Source organism: Monomorium pharaonis, chromosome 9, assembly GCF_013373865.1.
Source record: "Monomorium pharaonis isolate MP-MQ-018 chromosome 9, ASM1337386v2, whole genome shotgun sequence".
NCBI lineage: Eukaryota > Metazoa > Arthropoda > Insecta > Hymenoptera > Formicidae > Monomorium > Monomorium pharaonis.
The window spans coordinates 9,312,553-9,328,785 of NC_050475.1; the positions used below are offsets into that span (position 1 = coordinate 9,312,553).

General features: G+C 38.9%; 1 protein-coding gene across 1 annotated transcript; it reads right to left on the bottom strand.

Moving 5' to 3' along the window:
• Positions 1-1,030: 1,030 nt before the first annotated feature.
• LOC118647358 lies at positions 1,031-1,432 on the bottom strand. The gene has a single exon (XM_036292130.1). The coding sequence runs from the start codon at positions 1,430-1,432 to the stop codon at positions 1,031-1,033; it is 402 nt and encodes a 133-aa protein (XP_036148023.1).
• Positions 1,433-16,233: the final 14,801 nt, after the last annotated feature.

Below are 16,233 nucleotides of genomic sequence, written 5' to 3' on the forward strand. Positions count from 1 at the left end.
TCCCCATTCATTGCGATAGTATCCGGTATGCATCAAACATGTGTGACATATATATGTATGTTTTATCATCTCACATATTTTATTAAGATGTTTATTCTTATTATTATTAATGCTTATAAATATGAACAATTTCTTCGCGCCGATATTTCAGCTGCGCTTAGGTAAAAAAAAGATATAGCGTTGAATTACGACTTTTAGAAACGTCTACCTAAGGTGCATAGTACAAAAATGTGTACAACACTGTTATCGGTTTTTCTTATCAGACCTGGTTCGAACGTAAACTGCTTTAACATATTACTCTTGACCGAAAAATTCATATAAAAAATCATATCCTCACGTTCAGGTCAAGGGATATAGACAAAATATAACTGCTTAGAAAGCGCATAGGGCTACAGTCAGTGTGAAACCTTTGACGCAAAGAATCGAAGTAATTCTCAAAAATGGCTCTGAATAACGCGGAAGTAATTGATTGCTAAAAAGTGTTAAAAAGGTGTTGAAAAAACATGGAACAATTCGATCAAGAGGAACGTAAGCTCCTGGAGCAAGCAGGCAGAGTCGCTACTCTGATTGAGTATTATATGTATCTTCTAGTTTACATTTAATGTATTTTATATTCTACATATATTTACTAATTTTACATTTTACATTTCATATATTTAATAATTTACATTTTACATATTTTACATTTTACACTTATTTTATAATTTTACATTTAGCGCTTCATATAATTTACCTTTTACATTTATTTTACATTTTATATTTTACGTTTTATGTAGTTTTGTAAATTTTTTATATTTTGTAATTTGTATTTCATAATTTGCATTTTCATACGTATTTTATATGTCTAAAACTCGTAAGAATTAAGATTTTTTACATGTATTAAGGATTTATGATGGAAGAATAATAAACAAGCTTCATGTGTGTTTGTGTGTGTGCTATAAAAATGTATTTTATTTTCGTATGGTTACATTGTATTTTTATATAGTTGCATTGTACTTTCATATGTTTATAATAAAAAAAACTTTTTGTATCAAATTACATTTTTCTTGTCAATCCATGAATTGTGCGATCCATTGAACCCCAGCCACTTTACATAGACCTTATCTCCCTTCCTGCGCAATATTTTCTCTACAAGATATACGTCAGGGTGAGTCGCGCGATGCAACTCATGCTCGTAGAACGCTCCTGCTATAGATTTTCCTCGATAGTCCTCGAGTAGATAAGTCACGGGATTGATATGCTGTACTTTAAGAATTTTAAACACCTCGGTTGTCCAATTTGGCGTGTAACCCTTTTCAAAGACCGTTTTGTACTTGCTCACGCGTACCGAATTGCCCACTTTAAATTTCGCCGAGCCTGCAATTTTTATAGTGCTGTACACCGTAGTCAATAGTCTTTCGGCCACAACGGAGGTTACGTCGACGGGTCGCATACCGATCGTTCGGTGTCTCTGACAAGGGAACGGACAGAACTGTCCCTCACCGATTTTAATGAGCTTCGGATATGTTGTAGAACATAAGAAAATATTAGACCCATATTTTTTTTTATCTGCGTATCTCGACATTTAGGGGTTGAAACCACCCCTCGAAAATAACGCATTTTTTTGTTTTTTACGAATATCTTTGAAAATATAAGGTTTATAAAAAAATGTTCTATACGAAAGTTTTATGGCATTTTATACTCTTTACAACAGTACATTTATATTTTTTAAAAATATCAAATTTTTTAATTTATCCCACCCTCCACCCCTTTTTTTCAACATTTTAAAAATTTGGTAAAGACAAAAATTAAAGAGCATTAAAAGCCGAATCCACCCATATATAATAACATATGGGTTCCATCATTCTCAATTATTAGCAAAACGAAACTGTAATCTCGCACTATAGGTGCCGCGCTAGAAGTAGTGTTGCGTTATTTCTTTAGTCGCGTCACACTCAATAACTGCCTCTTCTGCGTATATTTTTATATTAAAACATAAAAATGGATTAATCTTAATTATATAATACGCAACGTATTACACGATATAAAGCATAAATGCATATATATAACAAAAGTAGCATATATATACGTATGTGCCTACGTACATTTTCATTGTTACAAATGCGAATATAAATTAATATGAAGCAAAATATTTTTTAACATTTAAAACTGCAAATACAATATAACAAAATATATAATATCAAGAGAAAAATATAAAACATAAACTGCAATAACTATTTGCATAATTATATTATTTACACTATATGCACGTAGCACGCTCTGATAATAAAGATAATATAAGTATATAAGTATATAATTTAATTTAATTTGAAGTTTGAAAATACATTTATACGGATGTATATATACATTTTGCATGCGACACAGACAAATAACTTTAATATCAGTGTTGATAAAGGGACCGGTTGTTTTCGCGCAAGCGCATCACGTGAGGCTTCAATAAAATATCCATTAGTAATAGGAAGGAGATCTTTGATTGTACATCTTTCATTCATGCTTTATATCGTGTAATACGTTGCGTATTATATAATTAAGATTAATCCATTTTTATGTTTTAATATAAAAATATACGCAGAAGAGGCAGTTATTGAGTGTGACGCGACTAAAGAAATAACGCAACACTACTTCTAGCGCGGCACCTATAGTGCGAGATTACTGTTTCGTTTTGCTAATAATTGAGAATGATGGAACCCATATGTTATTATATATGGGTGGATTCGACTTTTAATGCTCTTTAATTTTTGTCGTTACAAAATTTGTTAAATGTTGAAAAAAAGGGGTGGGGGATGGGATAAATTAAAAAATTTGAAATTTTTAAAAAATATAAATATACTATTGTAAAGAGTATAAAATACCATAAAACTTTTGTATAAAACATTTTTTCATAAACCTTATATTTTCAAAGATATTCGCAAAAAACGAAAAAATGCGTTTTTTTCGAGGGGTGGTTTTAACCCCTAAACGTCGAGATACGCAGATAAAAAAAAATATGGGTCTAATATTTTCTTATGTTCTACAACATATCCAAAGCTCATTAAAATCGGTGAGGGACAGTTCTGTCCGTTCCCTTGTGAGTGTTGTAATTCGACATCAGACGTGGTAACAAGTCAATCCACTTGTAATTACCGTTGAGCGTAAACATTTTCCACATGTCGTTTTTCAGCGTGCGGTTAAAGCGTTCGACGACCGACGTCTTCATTACCGAGTACGTGGAATAATAATTAATGTTGTGTTTCTTCAATACTTTCTGCACATCGGCGTTGTAAAACTCTTTCCCCATATCGGTCTGTAAATTTCTCGAGCGTCTTCCGCTCTCTCAAATTATTTCAGAGATAGCGTCAGCCGTCTCGCTTCCGCCCTTGCTCTTGAGAGGTACGCCCCACGCGCGTTTGCTTAATACATCGATGACGGTGAGAATATAATGGTAGCCTTTGTTGAAACGTGAATATGGAATCATCTCGACGATATCAGCCTGCCATAGATCATCGTATCTACAAACTATGACGCGTCTTCGTGGAAAATTTCTTCTCGCCGGAGCGTGCAGTTCCTCGACGAGCTGCTGCCTCTCGGAACTAACATTGGATTTTGACGGTCTCATGTTTCGCACGCAACTATCGATCGCGTAATACGCGCGATGAACTTATACTACGATTTATATTTTGTTTTAAACGATATTTTTTTATTATTTTCTATCATCCTTCAATAACCATTCTTTGTCTTCCGGCACCGATCGATTAGATATGTGTTCGTAACCATTTCTGACCCGATCCATGACTGTTCGATAACTATTCGATAATTTTTCCTGAGTCGTCCGTTGTTGATTCAGGAACCGTTCGAAGTTATTTGTTAGACGTTCGTAGCCGTCCCTTCGTCGTTCGTTGCTCATTGTCGCTGTTTCCGACTTCAATACGATGTGAGTAACACCGATCGACTAATTCGTTTCGGTGATGTGAGAGTTAATTTATAATAAGACCAGCCTCGCGAAGTTCCTCGATGATGGAATCTCGTTACCATGTGCATTGTTACCGGCTCGATGCGAGGCTTCGAGCAATCGCAGGCGATCCACCAGCTCGTTGGGATCGTCCCAGTGCACGTAATCGATAGCGTTACCATTTAGCGTCATAACGTGATCAATTCTTTTCCAATCTTAAATTCATCTTTTAATAATGGTGGAATCACATATTTATACTTATATCCCTTGTTGCTCAATAATCGACCGTGTGAAACGTGATTTCATTTATGCGCGTTTGTAACCAACAATATGTTTTTATACTTTCGTTTATCGTTTTCCGTGTAGAGGGAATCATCGGGATATCTTTTAAAGATCAGCTCGTAAAGACCCGGTGTGCCAACGTATCGCATACCGTCGACATAATTGTCGACGGCATGCGATACGTTGGCACACCGGGTCTTTACGAGCTGATCTTTAAAAGATGTTATCTTCGCTGTCCACGTCAAACTTTTTACTACCAAGCATCATTCCATCTTTGCCCAGATAAACACCGTAAACGATATCTATAATTTTCTCTTTTTCACCATGACCGCTGAGGAAATCTCCGATGTACTCTTGACCTAACGGACCAAAGTGCTGCGACAACGCTTTTCGACCCTCAAGTGTTTGCAAACGATTTCGAACGATTGCTGCAAAGGAATTGTCTGTAGTTTCGAAAACATCTTCGTTCTCGAGCGACTTGGGTATCTCCGGTTGTTCAATTACCGTACGTGGCGTAGATGTCATCGCTGGTGAATCTACCGCTGGCGAATCCATTGCATCGTTTAACGTATGCTGTTGCATCGATGGTAAATCTATCGCGTCGTTAAACGTATGTCGCATCGATTTGTATGATTCGCTTAACGAAGGATCTACCGAAGTGTCTTTTTGTTTTCTCTTTATCTTACTCTGTATCGCATCCTTCTGAGCAAACGATGTCTCGACGTCTACGTCATTGTCCCGCGGCTCGCCTTTTATCGCGCGCACGCCGGAATTGTCAATAATCTTTTGCAGCGGTTCGATCAATGGTTCAAAATGTCTTTTGGTCGCGATATTCTCCTCGATCCTACCGGTTTTCAAAGCGCGATATTTCTTTCGGATCGATTCACTCGTTTTTTCAATCTCTCTAGCGATTTTCTCACGCTCGCGCATATCTTTGTTCTCAGCCATGTCGACGTTCGTCCAACGTTAACGTATCGATAACGACTAACCGCTCCGTGGCGCCACAAACTCGTTAAATCCTCTTCTGTATCGTCCGTTAGTAAACGTACTGTCTTTGTCTATTACTAGAAATCCATAATCACGCTGCCAACAATCGTGACATAATTCACTGAAATCATCGTATGACATGTCGGTGTTCACATGATCGTTGTAATGTATACATGCTTTAGATTGGTACCATCCTGCTTAAACAAAATCAGCAGGTTCGCGTTGTCGCGTATAAGATGTTTTGGTACGATTGACAGAGATAAAAGCAGTCAACGTTCGAATGTCGACCCATTGAAAAGTATTCTCTTATGGTATCTTGCTTGTCACATGCAACGTCGTCGAAGACAAAGATTGAGTTCGGACGCGCCTCGCTTGGTGAAATGACGTCACTGTTATTGGAGAATGTAAAGTAACCGATCTCGTCGATCGACGTCAACAAATTGTCCAAATATTGATATTTCGGTTGTTGCAACGATTTCGAGTACACGTACACGTTCTCGAAACGTACGCCGTGCGGACTTTCCAACAAGCTTATGAGTACGTTGGTTTTACCGCAATTCGAAGAGCCACAAATGATGGCGCGTATAGTATTCGGCAACATCGTGCCATGTTTACACCTCTCCCCATCACCTTTCATTAGTCGTAACTTGTCATCGTAATTTGTAACGCAAATCGTCAACGATTGTCGCACGAATCTCATGTTCTTAGAATATGGTTACAGAGAATGATCGTACACCCTATTTATAGGTGTGCGAAGCCGCGCATCACTCAGTATCTAACATGTATTTTATACTATCACATCCCTCCAATATTCTCGATTTAAGCGCCGAGCAGTTACAATTCGTGTCAAAGATTGTTCTGTTACGCGAGTACGGCAACTATATCGATCACGTGTGGGATAAGCTTCCGGAATATATAAAAGTAGATCTGGAGGTTTAAAACTATCGTCGCTGCCACGAGCATTACAATCAACCGTGGCAGAGGACGCACATTGACGGCCCCGCACCGTTAATCAAGAATTGTTGCGAATGTCAGCTTTCGCGACGAACAAATCAGTAAAAAGAGGATGTCGTTATCTGCTGAATCGCGCTATAAACGCGCTTCCTTTCGAGTTACATATCCCAGGCTATCAGTTTTGCGGTCCGGGTACGCACTTGGAAAAACGATTAGCCAGAGGCGATCGGGGTATAAATCCGTTCGACGCGGCGTGCCGCGAACACAACATTGCATATTCTCAGAGCAACGATCTCACCAACAGACACGCAGCGGACAAGGTGCTCGCCGATAAAGCACTAGGACGTATAATCGCGAAAGATATATAATCAGCTCTCGGAGAAAGAGCCGCCGCTGCTGCCGTCAGGGCATGAAAGCCAAGACAAAAATCAGGATGGGTGTGAAAAAGAAGAAAAAGACGACGACGACGAAAAAAAAAACGTATACTTTCGGCAGTGAAACGAGGCGGCGCATTACCGATTTTACCAATACTAGGCGCACTCGGATCATTGATAGGCGGAGCGGCCAGCGTGGCAAAGGCGATGAACGACAAGAAAGCCTCGCGACGTCAGCTTGAGGAACTGCAGCGTCACAATCACGCGATGGAAGGTCGCGGAGTGTATCTCGCCCCGTACCAAGGTGGGCGAGGGCTGTACTTCGCCCCGTACAAGTATGGAAAAAGTGTAAAACCGAAAAAAAAACATCAAAGAAACGTTAAAAATATCCACGGGTGCGACGACGAACGTACAATTATTGCAAATGGCTATTCGTATGCGTATTCCAGAGGAGGGTTTATGCGTAACGCGTTACTAACGAGCGGTGTGTGTCTATGAGAGCGGTATCGTAAACCTAGACGATGTAACGAGTCCTGGTACTCATTGGGTAGCGTACGCAAAGAGGAAAAATCGCGTTGTGTATTTCGACAGTTTCGGCAATCTTAGACCGCCTAGAGAACTGGTGCGATACTTTGGAAACAATGTAACAACGATCGAATATAATCAATCGTCTTACCAAACCTATGATCAGAGTATCTGTGGGCAACTTTGCCTGCTATTTTTATACTCGATATAAAGACTGACATTGCGCTGTTTTAACTCAGTATTCGTTCAAACATGTCGCTGACGCTTACGCTGAGCGGCAAAAGCAGCATCCTCGCGGCTAGGTACAATCCGGCCATAGATTTGAGTGACGACTACTACGAGCTAGGTCTAGCGATCTTTGAAACATATAACACGATACCGAACGTGAATGCTTCAAATAATAAATTTTACTTTGGCAAAGACAACGTGCAGATTACGATTTCCGAGGGATCGTACGAGCTGCATGCCATAAACGAATTTTTGAAACGCGAGATTTCGCAAATACGTCCGCACGGTGACATCGCGATTAAAGGCAATAATGGTGGAGATAAAGACAGAGAATACTCGATAACAATTCGTGCGAACTATAATACGATGAGATGTGAGATCAAATGTGCCTATAAAATAAACTTTGGTAAACCCAACAACATCGGCTCGCTGTTGGGATTCACGTCGAAGCGTATATTGGAACCGCGAATATGGCACGAGTCGGACGTGTCGATCAACATAATGAACGTGAACATTATCCACGTAGAGTGCAACGTGATCGCGGGTACAGCAACGATAAAAGCGTGCACACGATACACGAGTTTTCACTGAATGTGCCGCTTGGATATAAGATCTCGGGAAGACCGTCGCAGATCATTTACCTGCCAATCATTGTGCGAAGCGTTACGGATCTGACGATACGCGTTGTCGATCAGAACGGACGATTGGTTGATTTTTAAGAAGAAATCACCGTCAGATTGCACGTGCAACGACGGCTGCAACGATAACGTAAACGTGAAATGCTCGTACTGAACGCATCGGAACGGGCGAGAAGAATAAACGCAAACATCTTTACGACAAAAGCACTAATGTTACAACAGTCATCCGATATCCCTGCTATACCTTTGGGTAATATCAGTCATCAGACTGTTTCAAGAAAAAGAGGCTTACCGTGTCAAACGTTGAATTTTTAAAATCTGTGGGATTTGTGGTGCGACAATAATTAGCATTTTAAACGTTGAGGACGAGCCCATCTTTGACGATCGCATCGTCAAGATCGAGACTCACACATATAATCCGTTCGCCAACACAACGTTCGAACACAGCGATGAGATAAGAATACCTATACAACAGCAAGATTTGTACACGTTACCATCTGAAAGTTTTCTATACATTAAGGGAAAACTTACGATAAAAAAACCGGCTGAGGAGTCTGATGTGACATTGGGAAATAATTGCATCCCGTTCATGTTCGATGAGATTCGATACGAGCTCGATGGTGTGGAGATTGATCGCAACAGAAACGTTGGAATAACTAGCTCCCTCAGGAACTATGTAACTATGTCATCCGACAGAAGCGTAATCGCAAGGAACGCCGGCTGGGATCCATGGAATCCCCCGAACGGATACTTTAATTTTTGTGTACCACTCAACATGCTACTGGGATTTTGCGAAGATTACAGACGCGTGGTGATTAACGCTCGTCATGAGTTGATCTTAATACGCGCGCGCAACGACAACAATTGTTTAGTTGGTGAACTGGCAAGAGAGCCTGAAATTGAATTATTCAAAGTACAGTGGCGAATGCCACACGTACTGCTGAACGAGATAAATAAACTGTCGATGTTGCGTGTTCTCGAAAATGGGCGATATCTGAGCATGGCTTTTCGTTCATGGGATCTGTACGAGTTTCCGCTGTTGCAACGCACAACCCAACATTCGTGGGCCATTAAGACTGCTACTCAACTCGAAAAGCCACGATACATCATTTTCGCTCTGCAAGCCGGTCGAAAGAACGTCATGCTCGAGGACGCGAGTCGATTCGATCATTGCAAATTGACAAACGTAAAACTATATCTAAACTCGGAATGTTATCCGTATGACGATATGAATTTGGATTTTGAAAAAAATAAATGGTCGATTCTCTACGACACATACACACGTTTCTGTAAAACGTATTACGGATATGATTATCTAGATCGGTACCTAAGTAAAGACAGTAAAAAAAGGGAAATATCGAAACTTGAAAAGGAAAATATTTGAAATATATCAGACAAAGAATTTCCGGAACTATAAAATTTATTACTCAAGCAAAAACGCGGTTTGGGTTGAAATAACAACCGAAGGCGCAACTTTCTACAAATAGTTTACAGACAAATATAACAATAAATTCCTTTTTTTTGTGTCGCCTGTCCCTTAGATAAGAAAATGAAAATTGTAAACCTCCCACCTCTGTACTCAAAAGTAATTCAGGCGGAGACCAGGAAAGATGAGCCAGCGATTGGTCATCTATACAACGAGTAATCTAAATGAATTTTTCAATAGACAAGCTCCAAATTTGGTGGCTTTGGAAGGGCCTACCAATCCAAAAATGAAACCGCCTACACCCCAACCCTTTCTTTCGGAAAACTTCCTATATAATCGCGATCCCAAAGACCGCGAGCAGCTCTTCTGCTTTTACCTTATATCGGGAAACCAGTGTGCGCTACAAGTCAGAAAATTCATCAAGTTATATTTACGGGTCGGAGTTCGTGCTGTATTTTTTGCATCGAGTTCTGCTGAACATCCAGTGCCGAACATTAAGTGTTAACCATTCAATTCCGAACATTACCAAACGGAAGGTGAAGTGAGTGCACTTGGGCTTACCACTCTCCTCAAATAAAATATTTTTTTAAACATGACAAAGACCATCTTTCTTATCTCACTCCGAATCACATTTATGAATTTTGTTCATAATCAAATTTTAACTTAAAAATAAAACCAACATGTATATATTTATGTTTATCCAATATTAATCGAATCGACCACATGTCAAAAACATATAAATTGTATAAACTATAATGACTTCGACTTCAGCTCTACTTGTAATTTTAATATTAGAATAAATATTGTTATTTTTTAACTAATGCCATTGTTTATTTAATGACCCCCCCTTATTCCGAACAAGGATAGCACCAGGTCCGATCCCGAGTTAAAGCGATTCAATTTGTTGACTCGAAACTTGGACCGACGGACGTACGATTTGAAACGGGTTATAGCGGGCCCTATTGGCACGTTGACCTACATTTTCGAGTCACAAACAGTACGTTCGACCCGAGGCACCTACCCTCTCTCTTGCGTGCCTTCAGGAAATAGTAAGTCTCGTTACGTCCTTCCCTGCCTTAACCATTCTTCCCGAAATATCCTTCTCTCTAAATAAAAGAATTAAATCCTACAAGGCTGGACGTAACACGTTCTTTACGTTTTTTTCACATACGTTTAACGTTTGTTCACGTTTATGTATGTACGTGAAACGAACGTAAATAAACGTGAACGTTAAACGTATGTGAAAAACGTAAAGAATGTAATAAACGTTAAATGTAAAACGTAAAAGAATGTGAAACAAATATAAATGAACGTGAACTGATGTGAAACGTACGTGAAAAAACGTGAACGTACGTTAAACATACGTTTCATGTTCGTTCACATACGTTTAACGTTCGTTCACGTTTTACTTAACGTTTTTTAATATTCTTGTACGTTTATTTACATTCTTTTAGCATTTTTTACTTTTGAATCGAAACATGTTATGACATGTTCGAGATTATTTCCCGAAAGAAGGATATTAAATTTCAACATTTGTCTCTCCCTCTCTTTGAAGAATTTTTCCCTCTCTTAAAAAAAAAAAAAAATTTCTCCCTCTACCGTAACTAATAAGTCAGACTATTTTTCATACGAAAGAAAGCAGCAGTGGTACGAAACGTTGTTACGATACTATGTCGTGTGAGAAGAAATGTGACGCGTAAGTTTGATTTTTGTGAACTCTTATTTTTCAGCATTTATATTATTACTTGTAAAATATTATTACTTTTATTTTTTAACATTTATATTATTACTTGTAAAATATTATTACTTTTATATTATTGCTTTTTCTACAGTACTTTGTCGGAGCGTCGCGCGGTTCGCATACTAAGCAGGCGATACCCGCTAACAAGTACATGGTACAAATATCTTGAGATTGGCATCAATGTTGGTCCACCTAGTTACGTGGAGATATCCATAGGAGATCATCGGGGAAACGAACTGACAATGTTTTTCGAAATGTGGAAGAGACTTTATGAACAACGATGTAGCGTTATGAATCTCCTTCGGACTAAGGACTTGTACAATTTTGTAAGTGTAACTAACGGCCAGAATTTGCGTGATCAGTAATGTTAACTTCATACGTTTGGAATCACGAAACGTATACATGATAATGATCGAGTTGACGGTACGCCTCATGTTCGAGCTTGATTGTTGTATCGAATTAACGTTTGATCAACTACTTAAAATCGTCGATAATGTTGATAGTTTACGCGGTTCTCCAATATCGCGTCCAACATAACGAATCCTAACCAAATACCTAACGCGATACGCACCAGTGACACTTTTGATAAACGTCGACTCGTCGATTGCGAGCTCCTAGCTTTAGCGTTTAATATGTAAGAAAAATTATTACACCCCTCTATATGTATAAATATAAAAAAATAAATATTTGTAAAACTTATATTACCTTTTATTATATTTTTTCTTTATTTCATATATCTTTTTTTTTTAATAAAAAAATATTACAAGCGAGAGCGCACACAATGACTGAGTGAGTGAGTGAGTGAGAGTGTAAAGATGGTGGCATACGGGTGGGAGCGAGAGCGCATGAGAATACGTACGCGATGTGTGGGAGCGATGAGTGCGAGTGAGAGTGAAAGCGTGCGATGGGTAAAAGCGATGAGTGAGAGCGAGAACATGCGAGGAATGAGGGTAAGAGCGAACGAGAATATTGTTGGATGGGAAAATGGAACTTGCATTTTATATATTTAATACATATATTTTTTAAAATAATACATTATTTAATAATTAAATTCAGTATATATTTTGTTAAATCCCAAAACTTCTTGATTTTCTTCCGTTAACGGTGACCAAATAATTGATCCCATACTGTCAATCCATATTCTCCATATGCATTATCCTAAAGCATCGTTATTTGCTTTATTAATCTTTCGGTATCGCTTCCAAAAATTTTTCCTTAATGTTTATATATCTGCGTATGCGAATATCTTCCGGATAAATCCATGGCTGGGGAAAAAAATTAAATTATTAATTAATCTCTTAATTTAACATTATTTTATATATATATATATATATATATATATATACTTTAAATATATATATCTAAAAACTTACTTGATCAAGTTTTCCATGTTTTTTTTACAGCGTCTTCTTAGCAATTATAGTCTTTACTGTGTGCACACTGGGCACATATTGCATGGAATTAGCACGAACAGGCTGTCTGCAATTCGAACAATACTTGCCATCTAGCCTACCGAACGCGTCAGTTACATGCTTGTGAAAGGCGTGCATTATTTGGAAATCTATTCGCATTATACACTCGGCACATGCTGAATAAGTGCCTCCTGTTGAATAATAAAAATATATTGCACAATGTTTTGTACGCCAGGTTATCACATTTACTTCTGCATGTGTTAGGTGTTTCTCGAGAGTATCGTTAAATTCTTCACTGGAATCACTAGCATAATTGCTGTCCTCGGATATTACGCTTCTTCATCCTCATCGTCCATCACATCCTCAAAGTTAACATTTATAATGTCGTCAGCATCGTCCACGATGACATCTTCCTCGTTATTTTGAACATTAGCCACAATGTCTACCACATTATTCGCATTATCCACGTCGTCCTCGATTTCTACCACCATTGCATTGTTCGCGATATCAATTACTTCCGCGTTATTCAGAGCCATTTTTGAGAATTACTTCGATTCTTTGCGTCAAAGGTCTCACACTGACTGTAGCCCTATGCGCTTTCTAAGCAGTTATATTTTGTCTATATCCCTTGACCTGAACGTGAGGATATGGTTTTTTACATGAATTTTTCGGTCAAGAGTAATACGTTAAAGCAGTTTACGTTCGAACCAGGTCTGATGAGAAAAACCGATAACAGTGTTGTACACATTTTTGTACTATGCACCTTAGGTAGACGTTTCTAAAAGTCGTAATTCAACGCTATATCTTTTTTTTACCTAAGCACAGCTGAAAGGAAAGCGCGAAGAAATTGTTCATATTTATAAGCATTAATAATAATAAGAATAAACATCTTAATAAAATATGTGAGATGATAAAACATACATATATATGTCACACACATGTTTGATGCATACCGGATACTATCGCAATGAATGGGGAGTGAGAGCGCACGAGAGAGAAAAAAGGTTACAGATATCAGCCTTCTACCCATAACAAATATATTCTATTGTTATCTCACAAGAACAGTTTTTCCCCATAAAACCGAAATTTCAAAAAATGATACCATTCAGACCCTTACCCCTCCCCGCGTGACGTCATACCCCCGCCGCGCCACGCAACGTTACCCCGCGCCCCGCATTCCCCTCGGAGCTCCCTATCCAGAACTCTCCTCTCTATACTACTCACAGTCAAATACACACGAGAGACGAAGAAAAAGAAAATAATGAGACCGTGCAAAGCTACACGGAAGAAGAAAAACACCAAATATTACACGAAGACCATAATGCACCCACCGGAGGGCATCAAGGGGCAGAGAGAACCCTAAAAAGAATACGCTTGAAATATAACTGGCCCGGAATAACGGCAGACATAAAGAAATATATTATAAATAAAAAATGCGAACTCTGCCAGAAAAACAAATTATCTAGAAGAAATAAAATACCGTTAATAATTACGGATACCCCCAGCCGACCATTCGAAAAATGCGCTCTGGACATCGTGGGACCATTGATAGAGACAGCGAATGAAAATAAGTATTTGCTAACGTTCCAAGATCACCTGACAAAATTCAGCAAGGCGATGCCGATTCCAAATCAAGAGGAAAACACGGTAAGCAAGGAATTCGTAACAAAGATTGTCCAAGAATACGGTACACCCGAATGTATCCTGACGGATTAATGGACAAATTTTACAAGCGAAATCTTCAAAAACGCGTGTAAGCTACTGAAGATAGACAAAATTCAAACCACTGCTTATCACCCTGAGAGCAACGGCATCCTTGAGAGATCGCACCGGACATTAACGGAATATCGACATTTTATAAATAAAGAGCAGACGGACTAGGACGAATGAATCCCGTATGCGATGCATACATATAATACTACCCCCTACACGGCGACCGGATTCACTCCGTTCGAGCTAGTTTTCGGAAGACAAGCCGAACTGCCGACAGCCCTGAGCAGACCCCCGAATCCTACGTATAACTATGAAGATTACGCACAGGAACTGCGGGAAAAAATAAGGGCAACGAATCAGATCGCAAGGAAGAAAATTAAAGAAGAAAAACAAAAGGCCAAGAAATATTACAATAAAACTACTAAAGAAATAAAATACAAGATAGGAGATAAAGTACTCCTGTATGATGAGACTCTCCGTCACGGGAGATCCAAAAAACTAGACGCGCAATAGACGGGACCCTATGTAATCACTGAGAAACTCAGACGCAAATTATACAATAAAAAAGGGCAGGAAGTCAGCGCGCGTGCACACAAATAAATTAAAACCGTTCATAGAAGCATAAAGATAAAGGAAAGAAAATAATAATAAATAAGAAAAACTCACCAGAACGCCAAGGAAGGGCCCAAATAAAACACCATTCACTAAGTAAAACTACATTTAACACTATAAAAGTATATATGAAAAAAGAGAAGTGCTAATTGATCTTCTGAATATCCGGTTCCCCTTATTCCTGGGGCAAAGAACTGTCCAAACTAATAATCAGTCCAAAAATCTCTTCGTGATCACACTCAAGATCACTGATAAAATCGGCTAGATAAGCCGAAACGTCTACCTCGGATGGTTGCTCAGACAAAGAAGACGCCTCTTCATCTGAAGGCCGTGGCGCCAGAACTACAGTCTCGGCACTGTGAATAGAATCTGAATCAGACTCAGCACCCGCGGGAAGCATCGCCGATAGATCCATAGCTGTTAAAGCAGCAAAATCGTCGTCAATTACAAAAAATTCATCGAAGAAATCATCTTCGTAATCACTCTCAATGTTACTGACGGGTGAAGAAAAAAACACGTTCAGATTCTCCTCTTCACCGTCACGAACAGTAGACGCGTCTGACAAAGGCTTTCGGAAACACATAACGCGAGACACGATGTAAAGACCGTAACGACGAGAAGAACTGACGGACACTGACTGAAGAAAGTCGCATCGACGGCGATAGAATTAAATGTGATAACGAAATTAAAACCCGCGTAAAATTACACTATCGTTGCAGGGGACTCCTCACGTGGAGCTGCACAAGAGTAGCAGAAACAAAAAACGCTACGCCGTGCAAAATCGAAAAATTTGCACACGAGCCAGGAATGTACTTCGAGAAAATCGGAAAACTGCAATTAATAGAATCCACATGGAAAATAGTGATCAAGACTGACGTAACAGCATCAGCCATCGATGGCACGCACTGCAAGAGTACATTCAACAAGCAAAAGAATACTGCAAGAAGACAACAGAAAGTACCAAGAGGATGTGTCAAAACACACTAACAATACTACGTAAAGAAAACACGAAGGGCATGGCTACAATGATACGGCTAATGTCCATATATGAACACCCTAGAAGTAAACGAGGATTAATAAACGCCATTGGCACTATAAGCAAAACCTTGTTCAGGACCCGAAGATGCGAGCAGAATAGAAGAGCAGATGAAAATGCTACAAAACAACCAAATAGTAAACAACCACATCATAAAAAATCAATTAAAGATTATAAACGGTACAATAGGACACTTGAAAGCCCTCGAACAAACATTAAATTACAACGAAAATCTACTGGCCAAAATCGCAAACCAAATCCGCCAGAAGCAAGCCGACACTCTACTACGAGAAGAAATCAATGAATATTTAACCCTCATCAAAGCCATAATAATGGATCTAACCAACGACATGGAGGACATCATCGAATACCTCACA

Bases quoted from the DNA above. Each gene is read 5' to 3' on its own strand.
- LOC118647358 (XM_036292130.1), bottom strand. From the start codon at position 1,432: ATGCGACCCGTCGACGTAACCTCCGTTGTGGCCGAAAGACTATTGACT.